The sequence below is a fragment of the Pleurodeles waltl genome, chromosome 3_1 (assembly GCF_031143425.1).
Source record: "Pleurodeles waltl isolate 20211129_DDA chromosome 3_1, aPleWal1.hap1.20221129, whole genome shotgun sequence".
In the NCBI taxonomy this organism is placed as follows: Eukaryota; Metazoa; Chordata; class Amphibia; order Caudata; family Salamandridae; genus Pleurodeles; species Pleurodeles waltl.
In genome coordinates this window covers 1,279,534,804-1,279,549,731 of record NC_090440.1, presented here as the reverse complement: position 1 = coordinate 1,279,549,731, position 14,928 = coordinate 1,279,534,804, and the positions used below count along the sequence as shown (strand labels likewise).

The 14,928-nt window shown below is 44.9% G+C and overlaps 1 protein-coding gene across 3 annotated transcripts in view; it reads right to left on the bottom strand.

Annotated features, from left to right (window-relative positions):
- PTPN4 (protein tyrosine phosphatase non-receptor type 4) overlaps positions 1-14,928 on the bottom strand; it is a 975,501-nt gene that overhangs the window by 648,091 nt on the left and 312,482 nt on the right. For all 3 annotated transcript variants that reach the window (XM_069224613.1, XM_069224612.1, XM_069224614.1), the window contains exon 12: positions 749-921. In XM_069224613.1, coding sequence (XP_069080714.1) covers positions 749-921 — 173 coding nt within the window. The remainder of the gene's footprint in view (positions 1-748; positions 922-14,928) is intronic.

The window sequence follows — 14,928 nt, the reverse complement described above, 5'->3', positions numbered from 1 at the left end:
CACAATCTGTTTTAAACAGTCCCTTCGTGGTTTGAACTCTGTATTTTTAGATAAGGACATTGCTCTCTTGCACACTGGATTTCAAATTGAAAAATCATCAACACCGACAAGATGGAGGGGAGCTCTGGATCTGTGTTTGAATGCGCAGAAAGAAACTAAAGGACGTCAGTGTGCAGGTGTGGCACCTATATGTTGCTCCGCTCTATCTCTTCCATGGCAGAACAAAGCCAACAATTAGCCACATGGCGCCAAGTAGTGGCACCCATGAGTACAGCTTGGAAGAGTTCCCCGATGCAGACTGGTACCTGGGAAAGTGTCTGAATAATCAGCAGTTAGAAGTATTCATCAGAAACATAATCTCAATAACAGATGTTTTGTGTGAAAAAGTAAAACTAAAATATACAACGCTTTGGAAATGTACAAATGTTGTATGACATGCGTACCCCCGTGGTAGGCATCCGTAGTAATGACTGGTTAACAACTGGTTGTCACGTGTGTGAGCGTTTTTGCAAGTGTGTGAGCGATCTGGAATTCACCAAATGGTGAAACTAAATACAACAAATTAAACAGAAAAAGAACTGAAAGAAAATGTAGATTTCCTTAAGAGTACCTAATCAGAAGAGAACAGTATATGCGGGTTAAACATTCCATTTCTTGCCCTCGCATGTTATTTTACAAATTACACAACGTTTAATTTTGTTCCACATGCCAAATCTTTTTGTTTTCTTTCCAAACACACAACACTTACCAGTACCGGAACTTTGACCCTAAAGTAAAATAGTGTGCAAAAAAATTCTTCTGAGGTGGCAGTGGTCGATCCAGACGGAAGAATGTATGATGCTCTACACAAGCCTTCCACAAATTCTTACAAGCACGATAATTCACCATGTTGAATCCAAGTAAGGTTTCTCGCGTTTCCAGCTAAAATGGAACATAAGTGTTATGCATAGTTTTAAGGTATATGTTTTGTTTATTCACAACAATCGGAATTAAAAAAAAAAAATAAAAAAAAAATAAGAATGGCACAGTGTACTTTGAGTTAACAGTAACAAAAAAATTATCCATTAAACACAGCTAACACATTGGCAATAAAAAAAAAGATTTCGACTTCAGCTAACTGAACGGATACTAGAGAAGTGTATTTAAATTCAAGAAAGTACTTTCATTACAGTTTTTGACTAGGATGATCTAAAGTCTGGGAAACATAAAACCTTCCCTCCTTAATGGAGGGCATCCTGAAGAATGTCACCTCGGACTACTTCTATATATTGAACCGTTAATTCACAATGTAACAGTACAGGAAATCTCGAAGTGAGAATTTTGACTGTCACCTTGTAGAACACGCTCAAAAACAACTAGCAAGAAAGAAAGTAAATCTGTGCTTCATAAAGGAAAAATTGTCATGCACTGGAAACGTGGTATTAAAGTTATGTATCCAACAATTTTCCACGGGCTCAATCAATAGTTATATCCGAAATAATATGGTAGAAGAACTACATTTTAATTCTGTATCAGGACTGGAGACAAGGATTATGCTTTAATTTCTCCAATGTATTTTCCGGCAGCCATAACAAAACATAATTAAACTCTCATAGCTAAAAACACTAGGAAAAAACCAACACAAAAGAAAACTTGCCCAGTGACACAGTCCTTCCATAAAGTCCTTTGTTCACCTTCACTGCCCCTTAGGTTATGTGCTAGAGATGGTTTTTTGCTTGCCTTCCTGTTTCTCACTAACATTTCCTTTGCAGGTGAGCATGAGAATGCTCGACAGTACTCAAAAGGCCCTCCTCACGGTGATCCGGCGAGGCAGCCTGCAGGGAGCGGTCTTCTAACCACTAGAGGGTGCCTGTGCTTATGCTCTCTGCTTTTAAAATTGTCACTATAGGCTGGTGACTTCATTTACTAATTTCAATTGGCACACTGGACTCCCCCCTTATAAGTCCTTCGTATATGGTACCTAGGGACCCAGGGAATTGGGGTTCCAGAAGATCCTTATGGGCTGCAGCATATCTTTTGCCAACCATAAGGAGCTCAGACAAACCCTTTCACAGGACTGCCACTGCAGCCTGCATGAAATAGTGCACACATTATTTCACAGCCATTTTCACTGCACTAAAATAACTTAAGTCACCTATTTGTCTAACCTTCATTCAATGAAGGCTAGGTGCAAAGTTACTAAGTGTGAGGGCACCCTTGCAGTAGCAAAGGTGCCCCTTCATAGTTCAGGGCCAATTCCCGGAACTTTGTGAGTGTGAGGATACCATTACACATGTGCACTACATATAGGTCTATACCTATATGTAGCTTCACAATGGTAACCCCGAATATGACCTTGTAAGGTGTTTAAGATCATGAAATTGCCACCCTCATTCCAAATCTGGTACTGGGGAGCCCATTCACACATCCTAGGGGCTCCACTATGGACCCCCAGTACTGCCAAACCAGCTCTCTGAGGCTTGCAATGCAGCTACATCTGCTGCCACCTCACAGACAGGGTTCGGAGCAGCTCAGTCCTAGGAAGGCAGAACAAAGCATTTCCTTTGGAAGCAGGGTGTTACACCCTCTCTCCCTTTGGTAATAGATGTTACAGGGTGTGGACGGGTAGCCTCCCCCAGCCTCTGGAAATGCTTTGCAGGGCACAGATGCTGCCCTCCTTTGCTTAAGCCAGTCTACACCGTTTCAGGGAACCCCTTGTTCCTGCTCTGGAGCGAAACTGGACTAAGGAAAGGGGAGTGACCACTCCCCTGTCCATCACCACCGTTCTTCTGAACTCCTCTCCTGGCGACGAGCGCGCTCCTTGGAACACAGAGGGTGGACCCCCATCGACACAACAGACTGCCCTGAAGTCCTGCTGTCCCAATTTGGAGGAGGTAAGACCTTGCATTCCCTGAGAAGAAAATGAGTTACTAACCTGTAACTGTGGTTCTCCAGTATTGGTATCTTTCATAGATTCACATGCTTGAATCATTCCCCGTCGTCGAAGTGGGAGTCCCACGGTACATAGAAAGCAGTAAATAGAGAAAAAACTTTTTTTTTTTACTGAAATCCATAGGAAAAAACACATTCAATTGTAGAACTATCAGCCTCTTTATAAAGAGCCCAAACTTCAACCAATCAGGCGTGACCACCTCCTTAGAACCCTCAGCACAGAGGCTCAGTCTGTCAGATTTCTCCGCACTAGAGTACACAGGAAAAAATCCCAGAAGGTGAGCCTCTCTGGGGAGGAGGGTGGGTCGCATGTGAATCTATGAAAGATACCAATACTGGAGAACCACAGTTACAGGTAAGTAACTCATTTTCTTCTCCAGTATTGGGGTATCTTTCATAGATTCACATGCTTGAATCAGAATAGCCAGCAGTAAGAATAAATTATTACTTCTTTGTAGTACCAACAGAATGCATAAACATAATGCATGTTGACTATAAGCAATTAACATCTGCAAATTAAGTGCTAATCATATTAAGTGCTAATCATATTAAGTACATGTAGTATCCATCTATTATATATATATATATATATATATACACACATCTACACATAAATATATATATATATATATATATACACATACACCTCTATCTAATAAAAAACATATGTATCCATAACTGCACATATGCAAGTGTATACTTTAAATTATACGTCAAACAATACACAGAGGACGGAGGGTAAAGATTATAGGCTCACCTTATGTGAACAAATTGCGCAAAACTGCTTGTCCTACCGCAGCATCCACCTTGTCCGTAGCTTCCAGGCAGTAATGCTGGGTGAAAGTATGAGCACGTGTCCATGTCGCCGCCCTGCAGATCTGGTCCAAAGGGATTCCAGCGAACAGAGCTGTGGAAGTGGATACCGCTCTAGTGGAATGCGCCCGGACATTAGATGACAATGGCTTCCCCGCCAACTGGTGGGTCAACTGAATGGCAGAAGAAATCCAGCGCGCTATAGTTTGTTTAGTAACTGCGTTACCGTGATTGACCTTTCCATAGCTGATAAATAATTGTTCAGATTTACGGAAACCACTTGTTCTTTCTATATAGAACTTTAAACAGCGTTTAATGTCTAACGAATGCAGAGCTCGTTCCGCTGCCGTTTGAGGATTTGGAAAAAATGTTCGTAGAACTACTGGTTCGTTTAAGTGAAAAGATTATGGAACTTTAGGTATAAACCTTGGATTTGTTCTCAAAATGACCACCTCTGGCTTGAATTGAAGGAAAGGTGGAGAAATTGTAAAGGCCTGAATATCGCTGACTCTCCTTGCCGATGTCAAGGCTAAAAGAAGGGCCGTTTTAAAAGAAACAAACTTTAGATCAACTCTATGAATAGGCTCGAACAGATGTTTCATTAATTGGGAGAGTACAATGTTCAAATGCCATTGTGGTGCAGGACGATGAATTGGTGGAAACTTTCTGAACAAACCTTTAAGAAACTGTTTTATTATTCTGGAGGACCATAGAGAAGGTGACTGAGACGTTCGTCGGTAACGTGATATGGCAGCCAAATGCACCTTAATCGATGAATGTGAAAGACCTGATTTAGCTAAATGCAATAAATATGGCAAAATTTGTTCAGGAGATGATGTCAGAGGATGGATGCTGGAAGCCGCGCACCACAAACAAAACCTCTTCCATTTGAACTTGTATGTGCGATTAGTAGACTGAGCTCTGGCGCAGGCAAGCACCTCTCTGCAATCCGGAGGAATATTCAATCCATCGAATTCATAGAATTCAGGAGCCAGGCTGATAAACGAAGAGATGTCGGGTCGGGATGACGAACCTGACCCTGGCTCATTGTCAACAGATCCGGTATTGCCTTCAGCCGAATGTGAGGTTGTTCCGATAGCAATAGAAGTTCTGTGAACCAGAACTGGCGTGGCCACCTGGGAGCGATTAGAAGAATCCTGCATTGTTCCCTCTTCATCTTTAGCAGAAGTCTCGGGATGAGTGGAAGCGGGGGAAAAGCGTATGCATAAATCCCTGACCATTTGATCAAAAACGCATTCCCCTTCGAACCGCTCTGCGGACGCCAGCTTGCGAAGTGTCGGCATTTCTTGTTGTCTTTGGTCGCAAACAGATCTAGAGTGGGTTTGCCCCAAAGACGAAAGAGACTGTCGAGAACCAATTGATTGACTTCCAACTCGTGGAAGCTGGTTCGGTTCCTGCTCAAGGCATCTGCCCAGGTGTTGGTGATCCCTGGGAGATGTTCTGCTCGGATGGAGATTCGATGCTGAATCACCCAATGCCACAGCTTCTGCGCCTCCAGAGATAATGCCCGAGATCTTGTCCCTCCCTGCTTGTTGATATAATGCATGACCGTGGTGTTGTCCGTCCTTATCAACACTGAATAGTCTCTGATGTTCGTGAGGAAGGATTTGAGTGCCAAAGCCACCGCTCTTAACTCTAATACATTTATGTGGAGAGTTGATTCTTGAGTGGACCATTTTCCCCTCACGGAAAGATCCTGTAAATGAGCACCCCATCCCTCCAGGAATGCGTCTGTTACTATGTGCATGGTCCTGTCCTTCAGAAATGACAGTCCGTCTGAGACCAGGGGAGTTTCTTTCCACCACCTGAAAGCTTGTTTCGCTGCAGGGGTGATTTGTACTAGCTCGTCAAAAGAGCCATCTGTCTGTTTCCATTGGTTGTCTAGTTGTTGCTGAAGAGTCCTCCTGTGCAGACGACAGTTCCTTATCAACGGAATGCAAGACGATAGTATCCCTAGAAAAGACTTGTAAGTCCGCACTGAAACGGACCTTTTTCTGCTGAGCCGTGTTGCTAAGTTTTGAAGTTTCTGCCTTCTGTCCTGCGAAGCAAAGGCTTTCGCTTGTAAAGTGTCTAAGATGGCTCCTAGAAACGGGATGTTCTGAGTGGGCTCTATGTGAGACTTGGGGTAATTGACTGTCAAACCCAAAGCTCCGAAAAGGGAGAGACATGTCTCTGTGTCTCTGGCAGCCTTCGACGCTGTACGTGCCTTTATTAGCCAGTCGTCTAGGTACGGGAACACCTGTACCCCTAATTGCCTGAGGTGGGCTGCCACTGGCGCCAAAACCTTGGTGAACACTCTTGGAGCCGACTTGAGGCCAAACGGAAGCACTCTGAACTGGTAGTGAATGCCTGCGACCCTGAACCGCAAGAATTTCTGATGATTGGGGTGAATTGGAATGTGGAAATATGCGTCCTGAAGATCTAACGAGGTCATAAAATCCCCTCGGTTGAGCAGGCTCAGAACGTCTTGAAGAGAGATCATGCGAAAAGATTGCTTCTTGAGGTATCTGTTGAGCGAACGAAGATCGAGAATAGGCCTCCAGTCTCCGGTCTTCTTCCTGATAAGGAATAAACGGGAGTAAAAACCTGTTTCCCTCTGGTTTCTTGGCACGATCTCTATTGCTCCCTTGCTCATTAAGATAGCAATCTGTTCCATAAGCTAGTTGAGATGGGCTGGCAGGGGGCCTCTTGGTGGTACTTGATGAGGAGGTTGGTTGAATTCTAGTGTATGCCCCCGATTGATGATATCCAAAACCCATCTGTCTGTTGTTATTCTGGACCATTGGTGCAGAAATTCGGAAATTGTGCCCCCTATGCGAGTGTTGATATAGGGGCTGGGTGCAGGCACTTGATGAGGGTCACTGCTTTCTAGCTGTTTCTTTGGTTCTGAAAGCAGACTTTCCTCTCGTTTGTTGTCTGAAGAAAGCTGATGATTGTTGACGAAAGGAATGCGGCTGTTGCTGGCCATAGGTTGAGCGAAATTGCCCTTGGTAAGAGGAGTAAGGTTGATATTGTTGAAAACCTCCTCTATGTGAAAAGTTTCCTCTCCCTCTCGCTCCCCGAAAGGGTTGCCTTTTGTACTGAAGCGTTGCAAGTGACCTGGCTGTTTCAGTGTCTGTCTTAATAGACTGCAATGCATCGTCGACATGTTTGCCAAACAAAAGCTCGCCATCATACGGCATATCCAGAACTTTCAATTGAACTTCCGGCCTAAAAGAGGTAGCCTTTAGCCACCCTTGGCGTCTGGGTACCGCCGCCCCGGCCAATTGTCGAAATCCTGTGGAGGAAACATCAATGGCAGAGTCTATGATTTCAGCCGAAATCTTTTCTCCTTCTTGCAGAATTCTGCGTGCCTCTGCCCTACTGGCCTCAGGTATCATATCAATGAATTGTGACATGTCCGACCACATTTGACGATCGTATCTCCCAAGTATTGCTAGAGAGTCGGCCGCTCTAACAGTGGTGGCAGCCATAGTTGACATTTTTTTACCTATGGAGTCCAGCGCCGTCCTTCCTTGTCTGGAGGGGCAGTCAGAGAAGCCGACTGATTCCTAGATCTTCTATGAGCTGCTTGTGAGATAACCGAATCCGGCTTATGATGGCTGATTAGACATGCTGGGGAGTTGTCAGGTGCCTTATATTTCTTTTCTAGTCTGGGCAAGACTGCAGGAATGGAGGACGGAGTCTGCATGACTTTTAAGCCCTCTTCCCAGATGAAATTGACAATGGGAATGGCCCTTACCGATTTTCTAGTGTCTTCTTTAAAGTCATAAAGAAAGCAATCTGATTGTTTTGACGTAATCGGTAGCTGGAATCTTTTAGCAGCTCTCTCCATGACACTATGGAAACCCCCAATGTCCTGCGGTGGAGAGTCTACTGGCGGTGGTGTAGACGGAGATGGAGTCTGGATCTGATACTCATCCCATTCCGGTATTAAAGAGTCTGAGTCCTGTATCTCCCCTTCCTCCTGTTCCTCCTCGGATGACGGTGACGCAATACCCTGAACCGATGGAGGTGCTGTGGTAGGGTCTGGGAATCCGGAAGGCCTAGCTGGAGTGGACACTGGTGTCTGTGGAGGCTGTACCGGTGTAGAAGAACCAGGCGGGGGAAACCTCGCTTAGTAGTCCTGCATCATTTGTTGAAGGTTGTTAATCAATGACACCGGCATTTGTACTGTCTGTTCTTGTTGTTCGAAATGCCCCTAATCCTGTTGGTGCGGAAAAGGCTGAAGATCCTCCTCTTCATCTTCCTCTTGGCATTTTATACGTAGTTCGGACGGACTACGCGCTACCGGAAAAAATCCGTCATCAGAGTACCCATCGCCATCATCCTCATCATCAGCAAAAAGATGCTGCGGAGGAACGGGTGCAACCTTGCTGGGCGATGTATGCGATGGCAGCAATAAAGAGGACCTGCTTTGCACAGGTAAAATCCTTTGCGGTAGGTAAGGAGATGTTCCAGGAAAATGAACCGTCGACGGAACTGTCGTCGACGGAGCACTCGTCGATGGTGTCCTCGTCGACGGTGCAGGCGTCGACGGAGCAGGTGTCGACAGAGCAGGCGTCGACGGGGCCGTCGGTGTAGTTGGTGTCGGTGGTACCAGTGTCGACGAAGGACCCGTTGACGAAGTTAATGTCACTACGCCACCCGTCGACGGGGTTGTCGTCGACGGAGTTTTCGCTATCAGGCGCGTCGATGGAATCTTCGTCAGCGAAACAGACGGCGACCTCCTGAATTTCTTCGTCGATGAATGCGTCGACGGCAAAGATTTTAGCTTCTTACCCGTCGACGGCTTCTTAGTGATCTTCAAAGTGTGCGACGACGACGGACCATACTTTAGACTCACCGATGTTATCGTCGTAGACGAAGTCACTATCATCGGTGATGGAGGAGCTGTAAACGTAGCCGTCATCGTAGTCGTCACAGGTAGACCTGTCATCGACGGAGCGCTCGTCGACGGTGTCGTCGACAGTGTAGATTTTTTGGACGTCGACGGAGGCAGTGAACTTGAAGGCTTTTTAAGCTTCTTTGAAGAAGAAGCAGGTGTTGATGGCTCTGAGTGAACCCTGCCACATGCTATCTTGGATGTTGAAGGTAGATCCCCGGTGTCCTTAAAAGCATGCAGCTTCTTGGCTGACTTACTGCTTGTAGGGGATAGGCTCTCCACAGACCTCTATCTTTTCTTTGAGGCCACTGAAGTGTCACTCTCCTCTTCAGAAAGAGCTTCTCTTGCCTTCTTTTTCTGGAGCCAAAGTAGGAGCCTGGCTTCTCTGTCCCTCAGAGTCTTGTTAGGAAAGGTCCTGCAGATCTTACAGTCCTTGACCTTATGCTCTGGTTGTAAGCAATAGATACATTCTTTGTGAGGGTCCTCACAGTGAAGTCTCAATTTGCCACAGGTCCCACGAGGTCTAAAAAGACCTTTTCTTGTAGACATGATGGAAAAAAGTCTTGTAGAAAAAAGTCAAGTGAAAATTTCTAAGGATTTCTCTTGAAGAGATGGAAAACTGAGCAAAGCTCAGGGAGACTCCCTTACACACGACGTGCGGTAGAAAATCTGACAGACTGAGCCTCTGTGCTGAGGGTTCTAAGGAGGTGGTCACGCCTGATTGGTTGAAGTTTGGGCTCTTTATAAAGAGGCTGATAGTTCTACAATTGAATGTGTTTTTTTCCTATGGATTTCAGTAAAAAAAAAAAAAAAAAAAAAAAATTCTCTCTATTTACTGCTTTCTATGTACCGTGGGACTCCCACTTCGACGACGGGGAATGATTCAAGCATGTGAATCTATGAAAGATACCCCAATACTGGAGAACAACACATTCCCTGGGTGAAGCCTAACCCACCCCCCTCTCTTCCCCCCCCACCGCGTCTTCTTCACCTCCTGAGGCCTCTGTGCACTATTTGCAAAATCCCTTTGTGCACAGCCTGGCCCGTGTTGTCAGCACTCTATCCTGTGACGCTCAACTCGCTGAGTTGTTCTCTGGCGGCACGGGACCTTCCTTTGTAGTGCTTCACCAACCAAATTTTGCACCTCCTTTGTCCCAGTGTCCTGGAACTCCTGTGGGTGCTATCTGGTGCGTGGAGGGCTCTCTGAAGTGCTCAGAGCCCCGCTTCCTCCTCACAGAGTTGAGGCCCCCAGGTCCCTCCTGGGTCTAGATAGCGCCTATTTGAAGCAAAACGCGACTTTGCCGGAACCAAGGCTTGTTGGAAGAATCCAGCACCAAAACTCGCCTGCATCCAACTTCTCTTCATGGGACATCCAGTGCATTATGCAGGAACCCGCTGACATCTTCCTAGGGTGCATTTCTGCAGTCTTTGTCCAACTGGGGACTCTTCTTTTGCACCCTCTTTTGGATTGGCAGGGGCTCCTGTCCTTCCTGGAACTTCTTTCGACTCCTGGACTTGGTCTCCTTCTTTTGCAGGTCTTCATGTCCAGGAATCCATAATTTGTTGTTTGCAGTCTTGCTTGGATCTTGCAATAACTCTAATCACGAGGTGTAATGTGTCCTAAGGAAACTTGCAGTATTTTACTCCTGCTTTTCTGGGCTCCAAGGTGGGGTAATTTACTTACATTTACTGTATTCTTACTCTCCAAGAGATTCTGCACACACTACACTTGTCTAGGGGGGAATTTGTGATTTGCATTCCACTTTCTTAGTATATGGTTTGTGTTGCCCCTAGACCTATTTTTTTCCATTGCATTCTATAGCATTTCTTATTGTTTGCCTTATCCTATGTCTAATTACTTAACTTATTTTGGTGTCTAGTGTATATATTGTGTATAATACTTACCTCTAAGATATTTTTGGCCTTGTGTCACTAAAATAAACTACCTTTATTTTTGTTAACACTGAGTATTGTCTTTACTTGTGTATAAGTACTGTGTAACTATAAGTGATATTGCAGGAGCTTTGAATGTCTCCTAGTTCAGCCTAAGCTGCTCTGCTATAGCTACCTCTATCAGCCTAAGCTGCTAGAACACTACATTTCACTGATAAGGGATAACTAGACCTAGTGTAAGGTGTAAGTACCAAGGTACCCACTACAAACCAGGCCAGCCTCCTACAGGGTGAAGGAGCCATACCCCTTCACCAGCAGACACTGCCCGGACCTGTCCGGTACATCGTCTTGCTGGTCATCAGGACCACCGAGGAAGCATCACACCAGAAGGAGGTTTATGTGGCTCTAGGAGGTCAGCCCTGTCTCTACCGAGTTTCGAGACGCTAGACCCTCCAGGAGTCTCCCCCTGCACCAATACCAGAGTACTGGAGCATTTGCACCAGCCAAGGCTTGATCTTTGTCCAGCCTGAACGCCAGCGCCTTGAAATCCGGATTGCTGATGAATGACTTCAGGGCTGAGGACACAAGGAGTGTGGCCTTGCCACTGCGCTTTCTTCAACCAGCAGGAGAACACAAAACCCTGTGACAGCCTCCAACCACAAGTGACCAGCCGGCCAGACACCTATGCACCCGAGACCCTGAGCCCCGGCTTACACCAACCAACTGTGTCCTCTTGCTCTAAAGGTTCTAATGAGTCAAGCCTACCTCCCCACCCCCCACACAGTGGGTTCTGCTGGGCTTGTCCCCAAATCCCTTCTGGCATACACCAGGGCAGGTAAACTAAAACTGCTGGTGGTACCTTGGTCCCTTAGCACCTTAAGTTCCAAAGGGCACCCCGAACTCCAACTACAAGTCCTATGTGCAGTATACGTCTTTCCTCTTATAGGTTAACATTCAAGCGTTTGAGGCTCCTGCCTCAAAAATGTTTTTTGCTCATTTTTGTTTTCTTGTAAAATTCTTAACTCCGAAAGTACTTACCTGATTTTGATAATCTAGGTGTCTAAAAATATATAAAAATCTGTAATATTTTTTAAAAATTGGTCTTGGATGTCTTTTTGAGTGTACCATTTATTGATTCTGTGTGTGTAACAAATGCCTAACACTCCCCTCCGATAAGCCTAAGCTGCTCGACCACACTACCACTATTAAAGCACTTGGGATTATTGATCCACAAACCAAATAGGGGTCATCTGGACGTTTGCATGGTCTCCCCCTACATTGACCCAGTACATAAAAAGCCAGCTTCCTATATTTAGAGTACAGGGTTGAAAACTCACAAGGGAATGCGCACTGTGATAATATCAGAGTGGTGAGGCTATCCTAAAACATTAAAAGGAAATGCATGATTATGTTTCTGGATGCATGGCTGAAAAAGATGATGAAACCGTGAGGCGTCAGCCTCCTTTGCCCTTGATAAAGAGCACAAGGTCCCAGCAAGAGTAATGCCTGTTGCTCATATGCAAGGCTTGGGAGGAAGGTGCAGTACTAGAGACACTGGTAAGGGTGACTTGTGAATCAACAACTATCGAGTAAAGAAACACACGGCCTTTTTTTCTTTGATAAAGGACTAGTTTGCCTTGATGGGGAAACGCAAAGGAGACACTGGGAGAAGGGATCCCAATCAGGAGGCTCCCCCCCAGGTTGATAACTAGCTATTTAATCTCAGTAATGGGTGCCATTGAGTCGGAGATAGGGAGAGTAGAAGCTACCTTAGAGTCATCCCTTGAGAAAATAGGGAAGGGTGGGGGGGGAGGGACGGACTCTGCCTATAACATCTCTACTAGGCAAGACAAAGACAGGAAATCCTTGTGTAACAACGGAAATGGATTTAATTACTCCCATAACTCCAGAGAGTCCACCTCCAAAAAAAAAGTAGGCAAGTAATCCCCCCCACACTGTAGTAACTCCTTCAGACTTAGCCTGATCTCCTACAAACAGTCACGAGCTCGGAAAGTTTTTAGAGAAGAAAAAGAGGAAATGTTTATCTAACCCTTCAAAAAAACAAATTATAGGAAAACACCCAAAAGACAGAAAGAACTTGGATCCTCTTAATACCTGTCTCTTCCAGATTGAAGATCAACTCAGGGATATAAAAAAGCTGTGTTCATTGGTTCTGGAGAGAGTGGCTGTCCTTGAGGAGAAGGGTGAACTTATATCAAACACAACAACAATGAATTCCATACTACCGAGGGCGGAACCCCAGAACAATCATCCCGCCCCTGTACGCTCACCAGTTCCGGCCATTCATTAGCACCAAAACTACAGGCTGATTCCTGTTCAGAACCTAGCCCCAAAATCCCTGAACTCAGATGTATTTCAGGACTCTATAAATTTACAGCCTCACTGGGGCATAACCAAACGGGAAGGCTTAGTGGGTCAGGTGACTACAAGAACTCAAATAGCCTGCCCGAGGATCCCGCTGGTATGCGCTCCCTATATTTTAATGCTAGAAAACGTCCCTACATTAGAAAATACTCACTATGAGACCCATGCATCACTGTTAAATAAAGTGACGTATTGGGTAGGAAAGCATTCAGGAGGGAGGGTAGATTTCTATAGGGACATTTTAACTGTAAGAAGGGTCCCTTGGGTCGGCCTATCCCCTAAAGCATAACAAGGGGATTGCATCATTATAAACTTTAGGAGCCCCTGGATTGTCAATGCTTTGTATCACCATTTTTCAATTATGAGACCATCTGTAGGGCCCATAAGAGTACAACGTTTATCTAAGTTCATTCCCTCGACATTTAATCCATGTCACTCTGATTTAATTCATTCTGGGAAACAGAACTTTGCAATCCCGGTGTTTCCAGTTCCTCTGATACTGTCCTGACACTGTCTAATAGATTTGAGCCCCTGGCCTCACTGGAGCAGCTAGATTGACCACCAGCAACTGGGCCCTCTTTGCAAGGCCCTCTGGAGATAAATATACCGCAACAGTCCCTCTCGCAGTCTAAGGGAGTTTCTGACATACATGACACACAGGGTACGACAGCCTTAGGGATCATTTCTTGGAATGTGGCAGACTTAAAATCAAAAATTGGAAACCCCGACTTGTTAAAACTAGTGACGGAAAATCTATTAATCTGCTGCCAGGAGACCTGGCTTGTAGAACCCCCGCATATTAATGGCTACACCACATATAGTGTCCCTGCAATTAAGGCCTCTGCAGGTAGGGCTAAGGGTGGTCTGGTTACTTTCCTATCAGTAAAGGCCGGGGGGATGGAAGCACGTGTTGTGGGCACATCCCCTTTCTTTTCGGCTTTATTTCTGAAATTAGCAGAGCCATTTGATATACTACAGATTAATTATTATAATAATACCTTCGATAATTCAGACACAAGTGTGGTTGGCAGCTTGGAGATGTTAATATATAAGGCAACAAACATTAGTAGAAAGGACCTAAGAATAATTTGGGTCGGCGATTTTAATGCCCACTTGTGTGAGCCAGAGTATTTGGACTGTTGCGGACTCTTGGACGAAAACGATAATCCCATTCAGCATTTTAAACATTCTTTATATGGGAATGCTATTAACTCTTTGATAACAGCTAATTCTCTACTTTTCCCCATACCAGCTACTAGAGGGGTACCAACATTTATAAGAGGAGATACTATTATTGACTATATTATCTACTGTAGAGAATTATCCTCTCTTGTCGGGCAGTTCAGGGTGACTCTGACCTGTATTAGCGATCACAACCCTTTATCTATTGCAATTAATTTGGATTTGATGAGTGACTCAAGAAGAGAGAAGCAACACTCCGATGTGAAGTTTTCAGCCCAAAAAGGACTCACAACCAAATGGGGAAAGATAGATAGTAATAGCTTTTTTAAAGATTTCATGTTGAATAAACGGTCAGATGTTATGATATCCTTGGGTGAAGATAGGGCCCCCCACGAAATTGTCTGTGCATTTTCCTCTCTGACAAAGTAGATGGCTGAGAAATTACAGCCCTCTGGCACTAATAAAGTACATGGCCGAGATGGTTTAACCACACATGTACCATATCCTTAAGTAACCTAAAGAAAATAACCAGCGCATTTCCCCAAGACCGACAAGCAGTTAAAGTTGCTAGGAAAAATTACAAGGAAGCACTTGCCAAAAGGAAAGCCGAATTAAGTGAGTCTGCGTGGGAGGAATTGATGGAAGCAAGCAAAACTAAAGATACAACTGCGTTCTGGTGTGTGGTTAACTCTTCATTGCTGAATGACTAACATGAGATGTCCATGGATGCTGTCATTCCAGCCAAAAGTTGGGTGGACTATTTAAAAAAAACTTTTGCAATAGAGACTAATGTTCAACTAGAAAAGATAAATTGTTTG